Source organism: Bos indicus, chromosome 5 (assembly GCF_029378745.1).
Source record: "Bos indicus isolate NIAB-ARS_2022 breed Sahiwal x Tharparkar chromosome 5, NIAB-ARS_B.indTharparkar_mat_pri_1.0, whole genome shotgun sequence".
Classification (NCBI taxonomy): Eukaryota; Metazoa; Chordata; class Mammalia; order Artiodactyla; family Bovidae; genus Bos; species Bos indicus.
In genome coordinates, this window is record NC_091764.1 from 118,885,074 (window position 1) to 118,908,487 (window position 23,414).

The 23,414-nt window shown below is 61.8% G+C and overlaps 1 protein-coding gene across 2 annotated transcripts in view; it reads left to right on the forward strand.

The window, feature by feature from the left end:
• Positions 1-23,414, forward strand: part of TAFA5 (TAFA chemokine like family member 5) — a 178,719-nt gene that overhangs the window by 58,956 nt on the left and 96,349 nt on the right. The window contains exon 1 of one of the 2 annotated variants that reach the window (XM_019961998.2): positions 12,466-12,716. The exons of the other annotated variant lie outside the window; for it this stretch is intronic. Coding sequence (XP_019817557.1) covers positions 12,626-12,716 — 91 coding nt within the window. The 5' untranslated portion in view covers positions 12,466-12,625. Of the gene's footprint in view, positions 1-12,465; positions 12,717-23,414 lie in introns of those variants that run through there. 2 annotated transcript variants of the gene reach the window in all.

Below are 23,414 nucleotides of genomic sequence, written 5' to 3' on the forward strand. Positions count from 1 at the left end.
TTCACCTGGGGCCGAGGCAGGAATTAGACCAGACTCGGAGCACAGAGGACACGCCAAGCGAAGGTCAGCACATTGCTCCCGCTGCAGCTGCTGTTAACACCCCCAAAGCCTCACCCTGGAGTCCCTTTCTGAAAATGAAGTGCGTGGGATTCAGGAACGTTCCCCAGCAGCACTGCGGACCCCACAGGGTGGCCTGTGACTCTGGGGGTTGGGCGGTGGCCGCGGCCCAGCGGGAATCCTAGCCTCCCCCGCAGAGTGGGCGTCACACCCAAGGAGGTGGAGCCTGGACCCGGGAAGGGGACTCCCGGGGCCAGGTCACAGCCTCGAGGGCCACGGCACCCCATTTCTGGGCCCTTCCCCGCAGGCGTGGGTCTGGTCATCGGGGGTCAGCACGGGGCCAACTGCTTCTCCACAGGAAGAGGGGGTCCCTCCCAAACTCTGCGGAACTCCCCAGGCCACCGGGGCCCTGCCCTCGGGCGGGTGCAGCCTTCTGCTCCTCTCCTGACCCGGCCTCTCTGCAGGGCGTGGTGCTGGGGGCCCTGGGTGGACCGCAGGCTGGCACCTGGGCCAGCTGTGCGTCCCGGGGGCAGGACCCTCTCCAGACTGGATGCGGGGCTGGATCTGGCCTCCCCTCCCCGAGCCAGGCCGTGGCCCCTGACCTTCAGCCGATTCTCTGACGTTTAGCAAACAGTGTCGGCTGCCACCCCCTCCTTGGAGTCTCAGCCGGGCTTTTGTGCAGGCTCCGTGAGGATGCCGGCAGACAAGGGGCCGATCCTCACCCCGGGGGTCATTTGCACATTTCTCCAGAGGGAATGGTGGTGGGTATTTAGGTTGGAAGGACAAAGGGTCACTGTCCTGAGCCTCGAATGGTCTGTCTGGCCCCACCAGCAGCTCGGGGGATGAGCATTGAACTCTTTGGGGGATGGGGGAAGCCGGCCCGGACTCCTGAGTCCCTGGACGCAGGACGCTGGGCAGTGATGCTCCCTGTGTTCCTGTGGTGGGGCCTGCTCACCCTGGAGGCAGCCTCAGCTGAGCAGCTTTTGACAGGCCCAGGGGTTGCTGCATGCTCAGAAGGGGCTTCTCCTGGGAGTAGGTGAGGCCTGGGTCTCGCCGCCTCTTGTCCCCACACCTGGAGCAATCCCCACCCGCCGCAGGAGTGGCCGCCCTCCGGGCAGCAGTGGTCCCGGGACATCTGGTCTTGCTTCCAGCTCGCCGAGCAGGGTCGCGGGAGTGTCGGCTCCTGGATGGACAGCTTTTGCGGGCCCCAGAGGTCAAGGGCAAGGAGCCCCCGGGGTGGGGCAGCAGCTGGGTGGTGTCCTGCTGAGTGTGAAGGCGGCTCTCCCACCCAGCAGTCACGGGCAGCCCCTGCCAGGACCACGTCGGGCTCCTTCCTGCGGGCTCCTGAGCCCAGCAGTTCTGGGAGGGCCATGCAGACGGCTCCCCGTCTGTGCTCCTTAGAAAGGGTGCCCTGCTGGGCGACGGGGTCTTGGCCTGGGCTCCCCAAAGCCGCCCGAGACAAGGATGGGCCTGCACATGGGCGTGACTGGAGAGAGTAGCTGGGGGTTGGGAGACAGGCGTCAGGAGAGAGGGCGGTAAATCAGGGGGAGGTCCCCAGTCCCCCCCGGGGCGGCTGAGCTCCGCCTGGTGGGGCAGAGGAAGGCTGCCCCAGGGGCGGAAGGAGCAGAGACTGTGGTCCAGGGCCCGGGCACTTTGTGGGCAGGGGCGGCTATCCTGGAGAATGAAGGCCGGCGTCCAGGGGCTGGTCAGAGGCCGGGTCTGGGGTGGCAGGGCTGTGGATAAGAGCGAGGCGTCCGTGTGAGTGGTTAGGGACATGTTTGGCTCCTCAGGTTGTCCTGACTTGGAATCGGGAAAAGGAACAAGGGAAGCTGAGGGTCACTGATGGCCGTAGGGTGGGCCGGGAGTCGGATCTCCATTGTTGCCTGTGGTCTGGCCGGCGTCCGTATGATGCCACCTGCCTCCTAGTGGCCGGGCTGGGGTGCACGTCGCGGGGTGGAGCCTGGGGTGGTGGGATGGGGGTGGAGCAGGAACCAGCCCCTGCCAGGCTGGAACATCTCTGGGGGACGCTGGGCACAGTAAGGAGCAGGTGGGAGATTGGCTGGAGCCCCTAGATGGGCCCGTGGACTCGGACTTAGGGTGGACTCGGGAACATGCGAGGACCCGCTCTGGAGGCCAGGTGCAGGGGGTCCGCCTTGGTGCTGGCTGCGGAGACGGGCTCCCAGATGTGCACCAAAGAGATGATCCCAGACCCGGCTCCTGTCACCACAGCGGCGGCCGGGAAGCCTCTGGTTCTGGCCTGAGCAGCAGAAGATGCTCAGTCCCAGCAGCAGCTACCGGAGCGCTTGGAAGGCCAGGCCAGCCCCACACTGCTGCTGGCTCTGCCTGCGTTGAGCCGAATCCGGCATTTTTCCTCCCTCAGATGGAGGCCTTTCGGTCTACATAGAAGCCTCGTTATTCTGGGGTCTCAGCTTCTGGAAGTCCTCAGCCCTGTTAGACTTTGGTCTTGCCGCCCACCCAGCCCTGTGCTCAGCCTCCAGGAAGCCCCTCTTGGCCCCAGTCACAGCATGTGCCTCCCGGAACTGGACTGCCCAGGACCAACATCCATTTCCTCCAGGAGAAGTTTCAGGAGAAAGGGTCTGGGTCTCATTTCCATCTGCACGCTCCTTGCTTGGACCAGAGTCAGACACAGGTAGGGGATGGGTGGATGTACAGATGGATGGATAGAAGGCTGGAGGAGACATAGATGGATGGATTGGCAGACAGGTAGATGGATGGGTGGACAGACAGATGTGTGATAGATAGATGTATTATAATGAATGTTCAGATAGATGAATAGATGGATGGGTGGATGGATAGTTGGGTGGCTAGAAGGAAATATGGATAGGTAGATGGATGGATAGTGGATGGATGGATGGAGGACAGGATGACAGATGACGGATGAGTGAATAGATGGGTGATGGATGGTGGGTTGATGGAAATACAGATGGGTGGATAGAAGGATGGATGGATGAATAGATGAGCGATGGGTGCCTAGATGGATGGAAGGATTGGTGGGTGGATGGACAGATGGAGGAACACATGTGTGGACAGATGTATAGGATGTGCAGTTGGGTAGAGAGAACAACAGATGGATTAGATAGATAGATGTGTGGGTGGATGGATGGACGGATGATGGAACGAATGATGAGTGGATAGATGGGTGGATGATGGAATGATGGATGGATGGATGATAGAACGAATGATGGATGGGTGGATGCGTGGATGATGGAACGAATGATGGGTAGATGGATGGGTGGATGATGGAATGAATGATGGATGGGTAGATGATGGAATGAATGATGGATGGAAGGGTGGGTGGACAGATGGAGGGATGATGGATGGAAGGATGAAGAGCTGGATGATGAGGGGTGGACTGATGGATGTACAGGTGGATGTGATGGATGGGTGAAGAGATGAAGCAGCTCTGAGGGTGTTACAGCCTCTTTGGGTGGTGAGGGCAGCCAGGTGGCCCAGCCCTGGCCCAGCCCCGGCTTGCCTGGCTCGAGGCAGGTCCTGAGCTCCCGAGCCTGTTTCCTCAGCAGTAAGTGGGGAACCTCTGCTTCAGGAGGTCACTGTGAGGACCACTTGTGATAAGGGGCCCAGGGCAGGGCTCCAGCTGTGGCCGCGGTCCTGCTGCCTGTGCTGGGGGCTGTTCTGTCTGCTCTTTGCCCACCTCTGTGACTTGGAGACTCACGCTTGTTGGCACAGTAGATCCCGTTGCCTCCTTCCTACCTGCTGTGTGGTGTCCAGCCCTGTGGTTCTGCTGCAACCATCACCCCTCCCTGGAGGAAGGCACTCCTGTTGTCGTCTGATTTCAGAGGTTTTGTTATTAATAAAGAGAGGCTCCCCTGAGTCCTGTGCACCTCGCTGGACACCCGCAATCTGCTCCAGGTGTTCTGAGGGTGTGACTTTCAGATTTAGGGTTGAGACATCTTGAATTTGACTGTATTGCCTCAAGGACTCTTCAACAGGAGTTGACTGTTTTTAAACGAAACCAGAACCTCCCTGTTTGCCTCCTAGAGTGGCCGCTCACTTGGATGCTGTGAGCCGGCTGCATTCCGGCCTCCTCCAGCCCCTGAGGCCCTGGGAGGAACAGCACATGCGTAGCTGTCCCAGGGACCCGGAGCACCAGGCTTCCCCCGTGGGCAGCAGTTCCCTTCCGGCTCATCAGGAGACACGTTGAGCGAAGGGGAGGTATCAAGATCACCTAGGGTGTGAGAGTGAGGGCTACCACGTGCGGAGACCAGGCGGGGCTTCACAGGAGAGGATGGGGCCGCAGCGGTCAGGGCGGGGACCGGAGCCACAGAGGCATTGCTGCAAGGCCGGAGAAGGGGAGCCGCTGGGCCCTGGAGGCTGTCCTTGCAGGGGGCACGTCTGCTCCTCAGTGAAGCCCTGGACTCCCACCCGCCTTCCCGCCCCTCCCCAGCCCTCACCCAGGTGTCGCCTCCTCTGAGTTCCTCCTTGTCACCTGGCACCGGTAGGGAAGTCCACGGAGTGCAAAGCTCCAGGACTCAGCCCTGCTCCCTAAGGGGCCCGGCTACAGCTCAGGGGACTGGGGGAGGACGCAGGAGGAGGGCTCAGCCCGCGGTTCCTGCCTGAGCCTGGCCAATGGCAAGCTCAGACACCAGGGCCTCAGCAAGGCGGTCCCCGAGCAGGGAGATGAGGGCCTGGGGGCTTACCGTGAGCGGCCGTGGGTGCAGGGGCTTAGCGCCGGCCTGTGGATGACGGGAAGGGAGGTTTCACTGAGATCACACGCTTCTGGGGGTGCTGGGTGCCACAGAAGAAACAAGAGCGAGAGAGGAAGCACTCCCGACCACACAGGTCTGAGTGTGGTGGAGACTGAGCCGGCCCCCGCCCCAGCGTCCCTGCCGCCCTCGCTCCGCTAACGGCCTTCACATCCGCAACGTCCCCCTCTCCAGCCTGCGTTGGCTCTGCTCACTCCTGCTCTAGAGACATGGTCCGGACGCCCCTGCCCGCCCCCGAGCGCCGGGTATAAAGGACCGAGGAGGCAGCCCTGCTGGGGGATCTGCCCTCCACACAGGATCAGAGCTTGAGCTCACAGCTTGCATTCCGGGGTGACTCCAGACCAGCATGGCCTGGCCCATCTCGCTGGGGCTCCCATAGCGATGCCCATGCCCCCAGCTTCCCTGGGGGTCGATGTTGCCCCTTCCGTGTGTACGGAAGGGAGCCAAGTCCGGGAGGTGCCATCTGCCCAATTAGCTCTAGTCTGAGTCCCCAGCACTCGTGAGGGACCGAGGGGCAGAGGGCCTGACAGCTGGCCAGTGGTTGCACAGCTGCTGACCTGAGCCCGGGGCCCCCTCTCAGGCCCCTAGCCCTTGTCTTAAGCTAAGGCCACCCCTGGCTGCTGGCCTGACCCCTCCCCCAGCACCATGGCCCTCCCCAGAGCAGGAGTGTGTCCCCAACAGGGTCACACGGTTGAATGCAATCTGAGAGGGGCAGCCGGGTGAGGGGTCCGTCCCTGCCTGACCCCAGAGTGCATAAGTAGGCGTGGAAACGGGCAGCCCCACCCCCAGTGCTCAGCCTTCCCGTCTGCAGGACGGGGAGCCTCACACCGCACTTAGCACAGTCCTGGGGCGTGATCAGGGCACAGTACTCAGGACATCAGTGGACGTGCGTCTTTTCTTGGTGGACACACAGACCTCTGCTCGGAGGATCATGGGGACCCGCGGCCCTAGGAGTGCCTGGTGACCACAGCGCCTGGCCTGGCCTGATGACTGAGGGTTGCCTGTGGGTGGCGGGGGGCTGCAGTCACCAAGGTGTGGACAAGGCTGAGGCAAGCAGGACCCCACTTTGGACACACACAGGCCTGGCTTCCAGATGGCCGTCTTCTTAGGACGGTCACTGTGGTCCTGTTCCAGCCTTGCTGTGGCTCAGCCATGAGTACAGAGTCCTAGGCTTCGGCAGCATGGGGACTGAGCTGGGATTCCCGACCACGGCCCCACCCTTGCTGAGCTGCCCCGTGGCTCCCCTCCCCGCTTCTCTGTGCCCTCAGCCGCTCAGGGGTCGTGTGCTCTGGGCATCAGTTGGGTCCAGGCACCCCCTGTTCTGGGATGGCTGGGATGGATGTCTGGTGGTAAAGCTGGGGTCTCCCAAGGACACCAGGGCCCTGGGGTGGGGGCGGGGGGATGGTCAAGCTCAGGGTCCCCTTGTGAGCAGGACGGCCCCTCCTCTGGAGACAAGCCCGCCCTCAAGCCACAGGTGTGTCCAGGGAAGCCCTGCTCTTTGTCTCCACGCCCACTTGTTGCTAACTAATTATTCTTGCTGACGGGGGCTGGGTCCCTTACGGTGACCCCCAGACTTACCCACGCACACAGTGGCGGTCACCTTCCAGCTGTCCCCCCAGCCCTGGCTTTGGTCCCAGGTGAGGATGAAGCCCTGATTCTGGGCCCAGTCTGCCCTTCAGGCCTGTTCTCCCGCCTGGACCCAGAAGAGGCAGAGCTTCAGCCCGGGGTCCTACTCCTTCCCACAGCGTCGGCGGCCCGAGGCTGCACTGGATTCACCCCAGTCCTGACCTCCAACGCTTGCCCTTCGTGGCTTCCTCTGCCTGTTGCCTCCCGTTTCCTTGTCTGGCACGCTCACTGGCAACTCGGTCCCCTCTGCGAGCTCTGGACTCCGGTCTCCTGGCCATGAGCCTGCCAGCTGGGCCCCACCTGCTGCGTCTTCCTGGTCCTCCCCCTCCTAGAAAGCCACGTGACTCCCTTCCACGCGGGTGACTTCTCTCCACCAGCCAGGGCCAGCCCTCCATCCCCTCCTGATCTCATGGTCTTTAGTTGTTAGAGTGTGTTCACACTTATTTAAAAACATAGCTGTGACCATCTCTATTTTGTTTATATCTGTTATCTCCCTCTATAAATACCACTTCGTTCTCTTCAACAAGTGCAGACTATTACATTATATGGACAGAATGCGATTCATTTACAGTATTTTTATAATACTAGGTCTTCTCAAATCACAGAGCTTAAATGTCTCACATGTTAGAAAAAAAAATCAAATAACAAATGGAAAGCAAGATTCTGCCTCGGTTTTTCTCACGCCCTGACCTTTTCCCCAGGGACAAAACTGTTCATCATCTGGGCCTTCCTGCTGTGATTTTTATTTATTTATTTTTACCCAATGTGGCTGTAAGTGCTGACTTAAATGTTTACCCCTTGACTCACTGCTTCTGATCAGCCTTGTTAGGAAATAGTCAGACACACATTATGGTTTAGAGCAAGTTCCAGGGCAGGGCCTGAGCACCTCTCACTCTGAGCCAGGAGAAATCAGAAAGCCCACTTCAATACCACCGTACCTTCCCTTGTTTCATATAATTTTTTTTTAAAAAATCAAGGTTTAAGATCTGTATTTACCTTTCTACCATAAACATTTTTTTCTGAGTTTTGTCTACTTGTGGATTTTAAAACAAACCGAGAGATCAGTGTCATTTACAATACTACTTTATAAATATTGTTCAGCAAAGACAGCCCTGTGAAGAAAGAGATGTAACATTTTATAGTGAAGGTGTTACCAGTTAAAGGAGATTCTCCCCAGTGTGAGGGCCTAATGTGCTTTTAAGCACATACTTTACAGCTTATTTCACATCTAAAGAATCAAATATGCTAGATATTCTTCAGTCCCATATTCCCACACCCAACTCCTTGATTCCTTTTTCTGCTGGGATGTCACCCTGGGTCATTTTGCTGCTGTGGACACGTGGCCAGTCAACCGGAGTCGTGTGTGCCCTCAAACCTCAAATGCGGAACCACGTTGATAGTCTAGCTGGGTATAAAATTCTAGGTGCCAAAACTTATCTCTTTAGCACCGAATGACCTGCTCCGGGGTTTTCTAGAAGCCGTGCTGCTAATGGAAACCCCAGCGTCTGACTTCCCAGAACATTCCTTTCTTCTCTTCATTCTGCCAGCTGCTCCAAGTCCCTTGCATTTCTTGGGTCCTGGTCTGAGTCAGACTTATTCTGAGTCTGGGGGCTGCCATCCAAGGATGTGTGTTCGGTTGTCTGAATTTCCTAGTCTCTGTTGCCTTTTACCTTCTCCTTTAAACTTTCTGTAGATAGGCGTTTGACACCTTGCATGTCTCAGCCTTTACCGACCCTCCCATCTATTTCTATCTACTCTCTGTTCTGCAAGGCATCCCTTAATTTCCACGCCTGGTTTCCACTCATGCCCGTTTTACTTCTCAGGGTATCCCCTCGAGCCCCAGGCTGGTTAGTCTTGTTGATTCTCAAGTTTTTCTTCTTGTTTTCTTTCCCTTTGTTTCACGGTAACTTATTCTCTTTCACTAGTGCACGTTCTATCAAATTTCTTCTAGAATGATGCTATTTGAATTATTATTTTTATTACTTTACTTTTCTCTGAGTCATTAGTGATTTCCACCCCCCACCACCGCCCAGGGTCATGTCTTAAGAGTAGTCATGTCCTGGGTTTTCCGTCTCTTTCTGCAAACACCTGGTCGTCCTCCTGGCCAGGTCCTCTCTCTACAGGAATAAGTGTGGAAGTGAGTACAGTCACTGCTCACCGATGTCACTCTCGTCCTATTGAACCAGCAGGCTTCTTGCTTGACCTGGAGAGCTGACTGCGGGTTCCCTGCGAACAGGCAGGGCACATGGACACTTAGGCACCCTTGGAAGGAGCAGTGGAGGTGGTGGGCAAGCAAAGTCCCAGACCGGCCTGATGATGGCCAGCTGCAGCCTGGGGATGTTTGTGCATCTCCCTCCCAGGGGATGGTCCTGCCTCTGACCCCTGTCCCTACCTGCTGTGGATGACCAGAGATGTCCATTCTGCCCTTTCTGGCTCTCTCTCACACTCTCCCTTTCTCAGGAGATCAGGAGACCCCAGGCATTGTTTGTCCCATGGGCCTTTTTGGCAATCTGGTGATGCTTATGAAACCCTTCTCAGAACAACATAAAAACATACAAGATTACTAAGAAAACCAATTATATTGAAATGCAGTTTTATCAAATGTTGGGAAACCTATTTTGATATAGTAATATGTTTGCTTCCTTATTAAAACATTACATAAAAATGTCTGGCAGTGGGACAACCATAATTGGAAGTCAGGGTGATATTTCAAGCTATCTGCATGAGCTGTAATGTGATATGAAGATTCCTGCGATCTCTGGTAGTGACAAAAATCACAGTTACACCTAAACTCTTACGTTTACTGCCTACGTGGCCAACTGAAGGGAACGTCAAGTTTCAGTTGGAGACACATCAAGCAAAAGGCACGTCTTCCACACCCAGCCCTCTGGGCCCCTCCCCAGGCAGAAGACGCCTCTCTCTTCGGACAGCCCTCTTACAGCTGTGGCCTGAGCTACCCTTGCCTGACAGCAGCTCGCTCCACAACTCCCACCTGCGAGCGCCTGGCCTCTGCTCCTTGGAGGCATGCTTCCTCCTCTGGGGTCACATGTGCTGGCTCTGGAACCCTGGACATCCTTCCAACACCTCTGGCTACAGCCTCTTCCCTTCTTTCCAGCATGTGGCTCCAGGACTCCCCACCCTTCCTGGCCTGAAGACTGTCCTCATTTGGGGGGGGGGGCGCAATTCCCATGTGGTGCTAGTGGTAGAGAACCCCCCTGCCAGTGCAAGAGACAATAGAGATGCGGGTTCAATCCCTGGGTTAGGAAGATCCCCTGGGGGAGGGCACGGCAACCCACTCCAGTATTCTTGCCTGGAGAATCCCACAGACAGAGGAGCCTAGCAGGCTACAGTTCATTCAGTCGCAAAGAACTGGACACAGCTGAAGTGACTGCGCATGCGTACACACACCAGTATGGCTTTATCATTTATTCCGATGCATCTCTTTGATCAGACCCCGGGTGTTCCCTCCTGCGGTGCGTGTGGTGTTTATTCGGACACCGTGAACTCACTCCCCAGTGGCACGGCTAATCCCCTCTGTGGACCTGTCACTCCTCTGAGGGCACGAGCAACGGGCTCGTGTGGCCCTGGGGAAGGCCCTGGAGCCGGAGGGCAGTCTGGTCCCCACGGCACCTCCCCTCCTGTTGCACTTGTTGAAAATAAATTTACACCCTGGTTCTCTTTATAAACTCTCTTCTCTTAGTTCTCTTTATAGAAGGAGCTTCGAAATGGTTAGTTTGTAAAAGTTCTCCTGGGGAATGGAGAATACTTGCAATGTTCAAAATTTCCAGTAGTAGCCACCTGACTGGGCACAGAGGATGTCAGAGGCTGGCCTTGCTTTCTGCTTGAGGTCCCTTTGGGGTCCTGGGGGTGTGTGTGTAGTGAGCACCCAGCGATCCTCAAGCCTTCTGAGGGGGACAGCACAGCACCAGGTGAGGACTGACCGCCACTGACCTTGGTGGAGGTCAGGCTCTATTCTGTTAGGAAGGGCGGCTCCCCAGAGGCTGCTGCAGGGGGAGTTTCCTGCAAAGTGCCTGGGGGTGAAGGCCAAGGAAGAGGCTGTTAAAGTAAAGGGGACTCCGAGGGTCCATGCAAGGGGAGAGAGACCACACCCACCCACCCCGCCACCCACAAGGCAGGGTCTGAGTTGCTTGGCCTGTCTGAGGCTGCAGCCACTTCTCCAGGTAGCGGCCCAGAGCTGGTGTTCTGTCTTGTGGACCATCCACAGGGAGGGGTCCTGGCTAGCAACGCAGCCCGCGTGGGGCACTGCTTCAGGGGCGGCCTCCCCTCTGACCGGGGCTGGCGCAGCACCTCAGGCCAGGTCGGCGGCAGCAACCTTGGTGCTGGTCTGGAGTGACTTGCTGTCTGTGTCCCCAAGTGTGGTGGAGGGCCGTGACTCACCTGACCTCCAGGAGCACTCCCAGGAGTGGCCCCTTTCCCTTCCTGCACATCAATGTCCCTGCAGGCCGAAAGCAGCTTTCTGGGGCCTGCTGTCCAGGCCTAAGGCTCCCTAGGACCCTCTGGCAGTGGGACCCTTTCCTGTGCCCCACCCACCCCACACGGTGGGGCTTAGGATCAGGCAGAGGCTCCCTCCCTGATTCCCAGCCAAAGCTCTTTGCTGGGAATTTGGAATTTTATTTGAAATTCAATTCAGGCAAACAACTGCCTTGAGACCTAGACTGGCCTCCGGGACGCTGAACTGGGCACAGATACCCCGGCTCCGGGACTCAGAGTTGGTGAGGAAAACGGGTTGGTAGCGAATGCCAGCGCTTCCCAGAGGCAGGAGGAGGCCGGGCCAGGAACGGCCCGCTCCTGCATCTAGCTCAGCCCCGGGCGTTGAGTGAGCGCCTACTCGCCGACCGCTGGCCGGAAGGATGGCACCTACTGGGGCCGGAATGTGCAGCGAGTGTATTTCCAGGACGAGGTGCAGATTTTCAGAAGCCGCCGCGGCTCAGTCCTGGGCAGTGGCGACGCCTAGGCCGGGGTCCCCGCCCCCCCGTCCTCCCCGGGAGCCGCGGAGCGCTGGGGGGTTGGGCGCACCAGGGGCTCGATCCCCGCTCGGTCGGCCCCCGCCTCGGCCGCCTCTGCAGTGAGGCCCCTGCGCGCCTAGGTGGAGCCCGACCCGCGGTTTTCGGCCGGACCGGCCTCGCCTGACCCGCCGGCCTGCCAGGCGGGGGCGCTGCAGGGCGGCAGGGGTCCCCTGGGTCCCCTCCGCGGCCCAGTGCGCATCGGCGGCTCGGCGGGCAGGCAGGAGCGCAGACGGCGGCGGGCGCGGGCCGGAGTCCGAGCGCCGCGCGGCCCCTCCCGCCGCCTCCCCAGAAGGACCGAGCCGATCGGGCGGCGGGCGCGCGCCACGGGCCGGAGCGGCGGCGTCCCGCGGGCGAGGCGCGCATTGTCGCCGGCCCCACCTGTCGGCGCGGCCGCCACCGCCGCCGCCACCGGCCCAGCCGGGCAGGCGGCCCGCGGGAGCCCGGGCCGGGCCTCGACCGGCCGCCGCGGCGGAGGCGCGGGCTCCGGGAGCGCGGAGGCCGGCACCGTTCGAGGGCCACCGGGCCACGCAAGTTCTCTGCCTGCGGGCTGGGCCCGGCCGCGCGGGCCCCGGCGGCGGCGATGGTGCGGCGGCCCCGCGCCCGGCGCGCAGCCCCGGCCCCGCGCTCGGTTCTCCGCGGCGGCGGCGGCGGCGGCGGCAGCGCGGCCCCCTGAGCCCCGGGCCGGAGCGAGCGCGGCGGCGGCGGCGAGAGGAAGGCAGCGGCGGGAGGCGACAGGCGACCGGCGGTCGGGCCGTTGCGCAATCCACGGCCCGCCGTCCGAGCCCTGCCGGCGGCGCGGCTCCGGGGGCGGCGGCGGGGCTGATTCATGGGGCCGCGGCGGCCACCCCCCCGCGCCCGGGCCCCCGGCGCCCCGCAGCCCGCGCTGGTGGCCGAGCGGCCGGAGCGGCGGCCGCCGCGGCCCGAGCCTCGGTGCTAACCTCCCCGCCCCGCCCGCCCCCTCCCCGCGCCCCCGCCCGCTCCCCTCCCCCTGCCCAAAAAGACACAGCCCGGCTCCCGGAGCGGCACCTCCAGTCGCGGCGGAGCGCGGCGTTGGCGCGGATGGAGGGCGCGAGCGGGCGGCCGCGGCGGCTGCACCCGGCGGGGCGCTGATGCGGCGCCTGGACCTTTGCTGCTCGACTTGGGGGGCGTCAGCCGAGTGGGCACTCCGCGATGCAGCTCCTGAAGGCGCTCTGGGCACTCGCGGGGGCCGCGCTCTGCTGCTTCCTCGTCCTGGTGATCCACGCGCAGTTCCTGAAAGAAGGTAATTGTCCCCCCGCGCGCCAGGCTTCCAGCACGTTCGGCCGCCGCCGCCGCGCTCGGCCCGGCCAGCCCGGCACCACCGCGGGGCCCCGGCGCCCGGCGCGCACCCTGCCCGGCCCCGCGTGGATCCCGCAGCCGCGCTCAGCCCCGGGTCCGAGGTGGCGGGCGGCGCGGACGCGGCGGCCTCGGTGCCTCTGGCGCCGCCGGGCCCCGGCCCGCTTCGGGGCTGCCGTGCCGTCCCCTTCCCCGCACGGCTCGTGGGCAGCGGCGCCTGGCCTCTGTCCGCCGGCTCTCGGTAGATGGCACCCGCGCTCCACGCTGGCGGGCCAGGCGCGGGCCCGGGCGGAGGGAGCCCCGGACGAGGCCTGCGCGTCCGCACCCCGCTCTCCGCGCCGCCTTCCGGGCGAGCCCGGGGCCCGCCGGCTCTAGGAGCAGGGGCTCGCCCGCCAGAGCGCCTGGCCCCGCACCAAGTCCGGCCCCCCGTCCTCCTTGCCTGCTTGAGAGCAGAGCTCGCGCTGCAGTGGGTCTCTTTCTTGGGACTTGGTTGAGTCGAGCAAGTTGATGGAAGCATTTGTGGGACGGGCGGCCCTGCACCTGCTGTCCAGGGCAGGAGCCCCGGGGCTCGCAGGGCGGGTGTGGACCCGAGTACCGGGGCATTCCTGGGAACTTGCTGGCTCGGAGGCCTGGGCTCTGGAGGGCAGCCCAGGTGCACTGGGCTCAGCCCGGCTGCCCTTGTGGAACAGCCGCCGGGCGGCGCCCACTGCCATGGTGGCCGTGCACTCGCCCCCAGGCCCCTTGCCCCCAGGACTGCGCGGTGCCCCCCCAACCCCGGCCAACAGGGCAGGTCAGCCCACCTCCAAGCCTCCGTGGCCCGAAGAGCAGGCAGATCCTCGTTAGCTCCCGGCCCTCACAAAGGTCAGTGTGCAGCGTTCAGCTGCTTTCCAGCCTAATTAACGAGCTGCCTCTGGCTCTCCGGAAGCAGGTAGGTGTGGGAGGCCAGGCTGCCCGTCACCTGCTCCTTTGGCCTGGTGTCCACTTCCTGCCCTTGGTTTTGGGTCCAGGCCCTGAAGGGAGAGGGGACCACCCCCCGACCCTGGCGGTGCTGCTGCAGGCCCAGGCGGCCCCGAGAGGGCCCGGTGAGGGCCGCCTTCCACCACGGGCTTGCTTCAGGAGTGGCTGGGGATGGGTGGTCCCTGGGGGCTAGCAAGCCACCCAGGGGCTGATGCCAGCTGCGCCCTCTGCCAGGGGACTCTGGGGCCCACCAAGTGGACGACGGTTCCTTTCCACCGGGCTGTGCTTTCAGGGGGATCTCTCGAAAGGGGACTCCTGTGAAGTTCACTGCTTCTAAGGTGGAAAGGGCCGGGCTGTGTGTGTGTTCCCCCGGGGAGGGGGTTGTTCTGTGTGGACACAGATTCTCCGTGATCCTAGAGCCGTCGTGGTGAGAGAGGGAGTTCTGAGCACCTCTGGCTGAGCCCCGGCCTTCCGCTCGCCCGGTGGGAGCCGACGGGTCCTGCTGTCTTCAGAGGCCCTGCCGTCCTCATGAGGCCCCGCGTCTTAAGGTCAAAACGCATGTTTTGATCGACAGAGAGTTTCTGTCTTCTGGATTCAAAGAGTATGGGTGCAGGGCAGGGCAGGGGTTCGGGGCCTCATCTTGCTTGGAGAGGGTGCTGTTTTCTGAGATTGGATTATTGGAGAGCCTGGCACAGAAACCTCCGCGTTTACCCTGCTCTGGGCAGCAACCTCAGCGAGGCGCTCAACGCTCTGGAAGCCGGTGTAGGAACAGGGAGGTGGGGCGTGGGGCCCGGAGCAGGTCCGCGCTCTGCAGGCACTCGGGGGAAGTTTGTGTGCACAGCCCTCTGCAGTCCTTAGAAGCGCCGTCTGTCCATCCTGAAGAATGTCACAGTCCTGCTTCCCAGGGTGGAGCACCCTGCACCCCGTATCTCTGAAAGGTCAGACTGAGAGCAAGCACCCTGCCCTCCCTGACTGTCCCCTGTGGGGTCAGGAGCCCCGGGCAGGTGCTGGGGGGCCGGGGGGCGGCCCGCCCTGGATGCACGGGACCCCCGGGCCCTCTGGCTGCAGGCCCCGGGCCACTTCCTTCCAGGCGCACTGGCCCCAGGAGGGGGGAGCGCGGCGGGCGGACAGACAATCGTGACTTGTTGTCTGCGGACGGGTGGGAGAGAGCTGTTTAAATGGCCATTTCCCTGAATCTGGCTTTCTCAGCGGTGAAGAATGGGGGGCCTGGGGAGCCGCTTTTCCACACTCCGCCTTTTGTGTGCAGATGCGGGTCACCCCGTGGCTAATCTGTCCCCCTCTGGCCAGTCTGTCTCCCAGTGTTGGCGAAGATGAATAGGGCTGTGCACGAGAGAGAGGCGTATTGTGGTTCCTGATTGCAGTCTTGGCCGGGCCGGTCTTTGTGAGAGCCTCCTGCCCGCCGTGGCCAGCCGGGCCGGGCGCTCAGAGGGCGGGGGAAAGAGGGCTGCGGCCTGGGGCGGGGGCCGTGGGGAACTGGACAACCCTGCCTCCTCCTGCTCACCCCTCGGGACGCCCTGCCCCTCCTCTGGGGAGCTCGGGCTGGCCTTGGCCTCGACACAGCACTCACGTGCCCCGTGTTTGTGAACTAGTCCGGGGCGGGGTGGGGGGGCGGTCTGGGGAGCTGATTTCAAATGCAGCCTCTTACTCGGGGGACAGAAGGCCCGCGTGGTGCTGCGCCCCAAGAAGGCAGAGGGGAGACTTCCTTTGATCTCCCTAACCATGCTAGGTCTCAGAACACGGCCTTAAGGAAATGGCAGGAATTAGGGGAAAAAAAGGATTTTCCGTCTCTCTCTACGAAAGACTTGAAGGTATTTTTCTCCTAGCTTTTCAATCACCGTGCAGATTCAGGCCCTCGGGTCGCCGCTGATGTAACCGGAGCAGTACAGTCCGCTCTTCCCTGCAGCTGTGGGTCTGAGGTCTGCCTGTCTCCCTCTCCTTGGGGGCCGCAGAGCTGGGAGGTGGGTGGGCGTGTGATTCACAGCCTCTGTGGGAGAGCGTGTTTCGGGAGATGAGTGTGTACATCCGGACACGCTTGCCGTGGACCCGGCCTTGATTCCGGAGGTCCTTTCTGAATCGGACAGCTGCTCTGAGGGCCGACTGTTGAGTAAACAGGATTCCACTTTGGTTTATTTAGTTAGCGCCTCATTCTGGAAGAGAAACGGAATTCTGGGCGCCCAGGGCCGGGGGAGCACGCGTACCCCCGAGCAGCCCCTCCGTGGTGTCCTGTGAGTGGCCGTGACTCTGTGCTCCTGGCGGTCATCGCTGTCGTCGTCACGAGCTCAGGAGTGAGCCCAGAGTTAACTCTGTCTCTTACGCCTGTGAGTGTATTTTAAAAAGTGGACAGAGGCCTGACAGCACAGTTCCTGGAACCCAGGGGTCCATCAGAAATGTATCTGTGGGAGCAGAAAATCATCCTGGTTACAACCCACACAGGGTCTCCCAGGCACTGACGCATGCAGGCAGTCCCCTGTGGGTCGGGAAGGATTGTGGATCCCGTGTCGAGCTTCCGAGCACGGGAGAGTTCCGGGGCCTAGGCTGTGCCCAGATGGTTCTCAGAGGCTGTGATAACAAGGAGGGTCAGGACAGAGGCCCGGGGCTGGTGTTCGAGTCGGCAGAAGACTGAGACGCCCTGTGTTCCAGACGCTTCCGACCACCCGCCCGGACCTCCCGGGAGGCCAGGGGCACCCAGCCCACCCTGCCTGCCTGTTTCTCCCGGAGGCTCCGGGTGCGCACCAAGGGGCCCGGCCACGCTGCCTTTTCTCCCCTCAGCAGAGCCCCTTTGTGAGGCCAGGGAAGTGGGGCTGGCTGGGGGGCACTTGGGGGCTGCATTGAAATAGCCCGGCTCCTCATTGCCATGTATCATCATTTCCGCGTGGCAGAGAGTCTAAAGCCCGCACTCAACGTGACGGGAGCCTTGTTGAGGAGCATCTGACAGCTGGACAAAGTGAGAGCGGAGAAGGGCTGGTCAGGGGGTGATTGCTGGGGTGCCAGGGCCTGGCCGGCTGCTGTACACCCCCGGGCCAGGCACAGGCGTGCAGGCTGGGGAGGGCTGCCCTTGGCCAGACTCTCCGCCCTCATCTCTGGAAGCTCTTCAGGCCCTGTCTTGGCCTCCACCCTGAGCAGGCATCAGGGGCCCTGCAGCAGACCGTGTGAGCTCCAGCTCCAGAGTCTGCTTTACAAACCTGTACGCACCAGGCTCTTACACCAGGGTCTCTGCACATCCTGGGGACACAGCCCCGTGTAGGGGTGCCAGCGGCGAGGGGGCAGTGTGGGGTGGCCAGGTCCCCTCCCTGTGGAGGGCCGCTGAGGCCTGCAGGAGGCGGGGGTGCTGGGTCCCCGGCAGCGGAGCACCGCCGACTCATCGTGTGTGTGTGTGTGTGTGTGTGTGTGTGTGTGTGTGTGGTGGTTTGTTGTTCAGTCGTGAAGTCACGTCCGACTCTCTGCGACCCCATGGACTGCAGCACTCTGCTGTCCTCCACTGTCTCCCGGAGCTTGCTCAAACTCACGTCCATCGAGTCGGTGATGCCATCCAGCCATCTCATCCTCTGTCGTCCCCTCCTCCTTCCCCCAGTCTTTCCCAGCATCGGGTCTTTTCCAGTGAGTCGGCTCTGAGCATCAGGTGGCCAGAGTATTGAAGCTTCAGTACCAGTGCTTCCGTTGAATATTCGGGGTTGATCTCCTTTAGGGTGGACTGGTTGGATGACGTGGATGCGTTCACTAAACTCTCCACAGGTGTTATGTCCGTAGGCACATGGAGTGAGTGAGATCCACTGAGAACCTGCTCTTGGATCAGGAAGCCGCCCTTAATCTCTGCACTTGCCGGTCAGTAGATGGTTACAGGAGACGCAGAGTGCAGTATGAGCTGCGTGACAGAAAGCATCGAGGTTGTCACTGTGCGTCTGCGTGTAACGTGTGCTGCTGTTCACACGTGTTCAGTGAATGGACTCTGAGCCCCCTGGAGGGGCACGCAGTGAGGCCTGGAGTCCTCGTCCTGCTGTGCTGGTGACCAGCCGGCCCGCCGTGACCGCTCCCTTTCATCTTTCCCTCTGAGTCTGTTCCTCTGTGCTCACCAAGGCGCTCACACAGGTGACATGGTCACAAACGTGGGGACACATGCACGCATGGACACACAGGCAGGCACACGTGGGCGCAGCGCCCAGCCTGGAGGCAGGAAGCAGGGCAGAGGCCCGGGGGTCCCGTCTCTGCCCCCAGCACCCTGGGGCTGCCTTGCCCGAGGCGGCCACGTCCAGCGAGGCCCAGCGATGTCCACGGACAGGTCACAGAGGTCACAGAGCCAAGGGGACGTGGGCCAGCGTGTGCGCTCACTGTCTCTTCTTCTCTGCTTGGACCCGGAGCCCAGCGGCTCCTGGAGTCTCATACCTACCCCCCCTCACACATCCCGTACCTCACTGACCCAGCGCCTGGCTCGTGGGCTTACACATGCTTGTGCAAATGGCCTTTGTAACTGGGAAGCTGGCTGGACATGTGATATCAGGCAAGTCACTGGACCACTGGGACCCTCAGTCTCCTCCTTGGCAGAATGGACAGGTCGCAGACCAGAGACTTAGGTTGGTCCAGCCCGTATTTCCTGAGCTGAAGACGATGCTGATCTTGGACGGAGCCCCTCCAGGGACTCAAGCTGCCCACTCCACGCCCACTCCCTGCCCCCCTGAGATTCCTTCCCCAGGTCATCTCATCTGGGAGGCCTCAGCTGCAGCTGCCAGCACGTTCCAGGATGCTGGGTCTTGCTTCAGGGAGTTCCCAGGGAGGGACAGGGCCCTCCATCTCTCCCTCACAAGGGCTCTGACCACCGACCCAACCTGTGCCCTCCAGAACCATCTCTGAGGCAAGGGGCTTCCCAAGGGAGATGGAGCCCAGGACAGCTGAAAGGGCAGGGGACAGGCCCAGCCCCGCAGGCCACCCCGGGACCCGTCAGACCGAGGGTCTCGGCCGTGTTCCTGGCAGACGCGGGCCTGGGCCCTGAGAGCCTGGTGGGCTGGGGTGGCCCCAAGCCTCCAGGGATTTGGAGGCCGCTGACCAGGCTTGAGTGAAGCCCTGCCCCGACCCCCACCCCGGCGGGGAGGGCCCATCCCCACGTGGCCCCAGAGAGTCCAGCGCAGGAAGGCTGGGACCCGCCTGCTTCCTAGCCGTTCCGTAGTCCCTAGGGCGGGAAGCCTTTGCCGCCTGCCTGGGGCTGAGATGCTGTCCACGAGCTGGCCCAGGCTGCAGGCCCGGAGGGTCACCCACTGAGCTGGCTGCACGGGGCTGGCGGTGGACGGAGGCTGTTCTCGGCCCACCCAGCCCCCTGGCAGTGACCTGAGCAGCGGGAAGGGCCAGCCCCTTCCTTCCAGGCACCCGTGTGTGTTTGTGGAGCTGCAGGGGGTGGTGGGGGAGGAGAAGCAGGGTCACCTTTTAGCAGGGGAAGGGCAGACGCTCGCAGGTGGGGAACCGGGTGGGCGTCCCCCCAATGGCCTGGCTGTGCAGGCCCTCCGCCCCCTGCCATCCACACGGCCTCTGCCGCCAATCGTCGCCAGTGCCCCGGCGGCCCAGGGCAGGAGCTGGGCCGTGTGCTCTGCCGCCCTCGTCTGGGTGACTTGATGGTGTCTGTGGTGATTTATGGATGGTCCCCTGTGGATCACGTGGCCCTTTGTCCAAACACAACTTTGCAGGAGTGGGAGGGAGGCCTGCCCTGTGCCCCAGCCCCTCTGGCCGCCCGGGAGCTCGGGGGGTACCACCCAGACGACCCCCACTTTCAGTAGGAAGATCCCACACGTGATTGGAGAAAGTGGGTCACAGACTCAGACCGTGCTCGGGGGACCCACGTGAGGCACCGTGGCTGACCCCCAGCCCCGTAGACGGAGTCGCGTGTCTGACAAGACTGAGCCAAGGGCTGTGGGTGTGTCCAGTGGTCTTCGCAGCCCACCCGTGGGGCGGGTGACCCCGGGTCCAGCCGTTCCCACCCACGGGCCCGTGTTTGTCTGCTGCTCTCCCAGGGTGCACGGGAGTCCTTTTTATTCTTTGCGTCTAATCCTCCTTAGGAGATGGAGCCTGCCCCGTCCGATGAAAACCCTGCAGGTATGATGTCTCCTCTGGCATCCAGGCCAGGATGCTCCTGGTGGTTGAGGTCGGGGCCAGGAGACCCTGGACCGTCTCAGGCCTTCCTAGGGCGGGATGGGACGGCCAGGGTGGTGCCTCTCCAGCCACGTGGTGGCCACCTCCAGGGCAGTGTAACCCAGGGACAGTCGGGGCACCTCGGGCAGGACTTGGGGGAGCCTGGCCAGCCCTGAGAGGGCTACCTTCAGTACACTGAGCTCCCTGGTGTCCTGGGCAATAATGACTTGGTCCTTATTGGGCCTGGGGTGGTCACCCTGGAGGCCTCAGTCCACCAGCTGTGGCCCTGGCGGGTCCCATGGGCACCGGCTCCCTGGCTTGGGGGAGCGATCCGAGGTCTCAGACTGGGGGGACGGCATGGTGGTGCCTGCCTTCCCCACCCTGCAGGACTTGGGGTGAGACCTCAGCGATGGACCTGTGACCCCGGGGTGCCAGTGGCTGGTCTGTGCCCTGGTCTCCTGGTATGACAGTGAGTCCGGCAAGGGGCTGAGGCTGGACCTCGTGGGCGGCCCCCTCTGCCGCTTCCCTCTTGGAGGCTGGTTCTGGAAGGTCCCTGAGGACCCTGCGGGAAGTCCCAAACCACACCACACATGCCCACCCTCAGCCCTTTGTTCTTCCCAAGAGTCTGGAGGAGGGTGTGCAGCCTTTCAAACACACAGTCTTTTCAAAGTCAGCCTCTGCCTGGAGAAGGCGGGTTGTATCAGCCAGTTCCTTCTCTTCTCCTCCAACCGCAGGAGCAGCTGAGCAGGCTCCGCACGCTTTACTGAGACAGGAGCCCCGGTCTCGCTGATGCTTAGCTATGCTTTGCAGGACCCCCACCCCCCGCCATCATCCTGAGCCCCACTTCCCCAGGAGCCCTGCACGGCCACAGCCCCCGGGGCCGATTGCCTGGGCGACGGCCTTGCTAGACATAGTGGCCCAGGGTGGGCCACACATTGAACGCCTGCAGTACGCCAGCACGAGCTGTGTGCTGGTGCCCGTGAGACCCTGTGCGTGACGAGCCGGGCTCCTGAAGAAGCGCGCGGCTGAGAGCTGAGCCGTGGCCCCCCAGGGACGGTGCACCCAGAACCTGTGGGGGGGCCTGGTTGGGGAGGAGGGTGATTTGCAGGTGAGGTTAAGGTAAGACTCTCTGGGCGCCATCGTCTGGATGGGGTCCACCCTGCACCCAGAGAGAAGCGTCCTTAGAAAAGAAGAGATGCAAGAGAGGCCCATGTGAAGATGGAGGCAGAGACGGACGATGTGGCCACCAGCCAAGGGATGCCCATGGCCTCCAGAGGCTGGAAGAGGCAGAGGACCCTCCCCCAGAGGCTCCAGAGAGTGCGCGGCCCTGCCCACGCCGTGACCTTGAACCTGAGGCTCCCAGGACCCAGTGGGATGAGTTTCCAGGGTTTGCTCTCGTTGTTGCCACGGCTGCAGGAAGCCAGCAGGCCACACGCGGGTGATTGAGGGGCGCATGCCGGGAGGAGCCCGGCCAGGTGTGCCATGCGTGCAGGGGTCTCACCACCTCTGTCCCAGGGACGCCCGGACGGGCAGACGCCCCATCAGTGTTCAGGCAAAGACGTGGTCCCTGTCTGGCGTCTGGGCCCACAGGGCAATGGCCATTGAGTCCCAGCTTGAGGCAGAAGCCGCATCTCCTGGAGGTGAGGGTTGGGAGCGGCCCGGAAGTCCTCAGCACGCCTCCATCTGTAAATCAGTGTTTCCCAAAGCCAGGGCACGTAGGCTGTGCATACGAGATGACTTTATGCGGGCTTGGGTGGGCATTTTTCACTTTAACGGTCGTGTGTTTATTTTTATGGTTACCTTCTATTTACGGCCACGGGGCTGGCTTCCTGCTCACAGAAGATGGAGAGTTCCTTCCCAGCCAGACAGGGACGCTCGTGGGGGGGTCGCGGTGGAGGCAGTGAGCCACGGGGGCGCATGTTTATGGAGCATCTACTGCGCGCCAGGCCCAGCGAACAGGCTAAGCCAGGCAGCAGGAGGCTGGTGGGCACGGGGCTGAGGCTCTGGGCAGCAGGGGCCCCAGAGGGTCGTGCAGTTGGATGAGGGTCATCACAGGCCACGCTCCAGTAGCCATGGTCACTTCCTTGGTGTCCAGGCCAACTGAGAACGAAGGGGCCTCCCTGTAATGCGGGACATGCACTCCACGGAGGATGCTGGAGAGAGAGGTAGGCGGTCAGCTTCCAGGGGCTGTAGGACACAGGCCCACGACGGGGGCTTGAAGAATGGACATTTACTGTCCCCTTCTTTTGGAGGTCGGGAGTCTAGGCCGAGACGTTGCGGGGGTGGGGGGGTTCCTTCCAGGCCGCTTCGTGCTTCTGGTGGCTCCCGGCAGCCCTGGCTCTCCCGGGCTTGGGACCCATCTCTCCAGTCTCTGTGTCACGTGGCCTCCTCCTGCTCCTCTCTTATCAGGATGCGCGCCCTTGCATTTCGGCCCCACCCGCATCCAGATGACCTCATCCTGAGAGCTTCACTGTATCTGCAAGGACATTTACCCCAGAGCAGACCACCTTCCGGGGTTCTGGGTAGACCTACCTTTGGGGTAAGGTAAACCTTCCAGGGTTCTGGGTAGACCTTCCAGGGTTCTGGATAGACCTTCCGGGGTTCTGGGTAGACTTTCTAGGGTTCTTGGTAGACCTACCTTTGGGGTAGGTTATACCTTCTGGGCGGAGAAGGAGATGGCATCCCACTCCAGTACTCTTGCCTGGAGAATCCCAAGGACGGGGGAGCCCGGTGGGCTGCCGGCTGTGGGGTCACACAGAGTCGGACACAACTGAAGTGACTTAGCAGCAGCAGCAGCAGACCTTCTGGGGTTCTGGGTAGACCTTCTGGAGTTCTAGGTAGAACTTTTGGGGTTTTGGGTAAACCTTCCAGGGTTCTGGGTAGACCTACCTTTGGGGTAGTATAGACCTTCTGGGGTTCTGGGTAGACCGTCCGTGGTTCTGGGTAGACCTTCCAGAGTTCTGGGTAGACCTTCTGGGATTCTGGGTAGACCTTCTGGGATTCTGGGTAGACCTTCTGGGGTTCTGGGTAGACCTTCCGGGGTTCTGGGTAGACCTTCCAGAGTTCTGGGTAGACCTTCTGGGATTCTGGGTAGACCTTCTGGGATTCTGGGTAGACCTTCTGGGGTTCTGGGTAGACCTTCCGGGATTCTGGGTAGACCTTCCAGGGTTCTGGGATTCTGGGTAGACCTTCCGGGGTTCTAGGTAGACCTTCCAGGGTTCTGGGTAGACCTTCCGGGGTTCTAGGTAGACCTTCCAGGGTTCTGGGTAGACCTTCCGGGGTTCTAGGTAGACCTTCCAGGGTTCTGGGTAGACCTTCCGGGGTTCTAGGTAGACCTTCCAGGGTTCTGGGTACCTACCACACCTACCTTTGGGGTCCACTGTTCCACTCACCGCATGGGGGCTGGAAGATGATGCACCTGTGACCGGGCACTGACGCCGTCACCCAGGACCAGAGGTCTTGCAGACCTTAATGTAGCAAGCACCAGCCCCCTCCAGCCTGGGCCTTCCCTGTGTTTGGGTTCTTCTGGGGGCTGGGGACTTCCTCCTGCTGAACC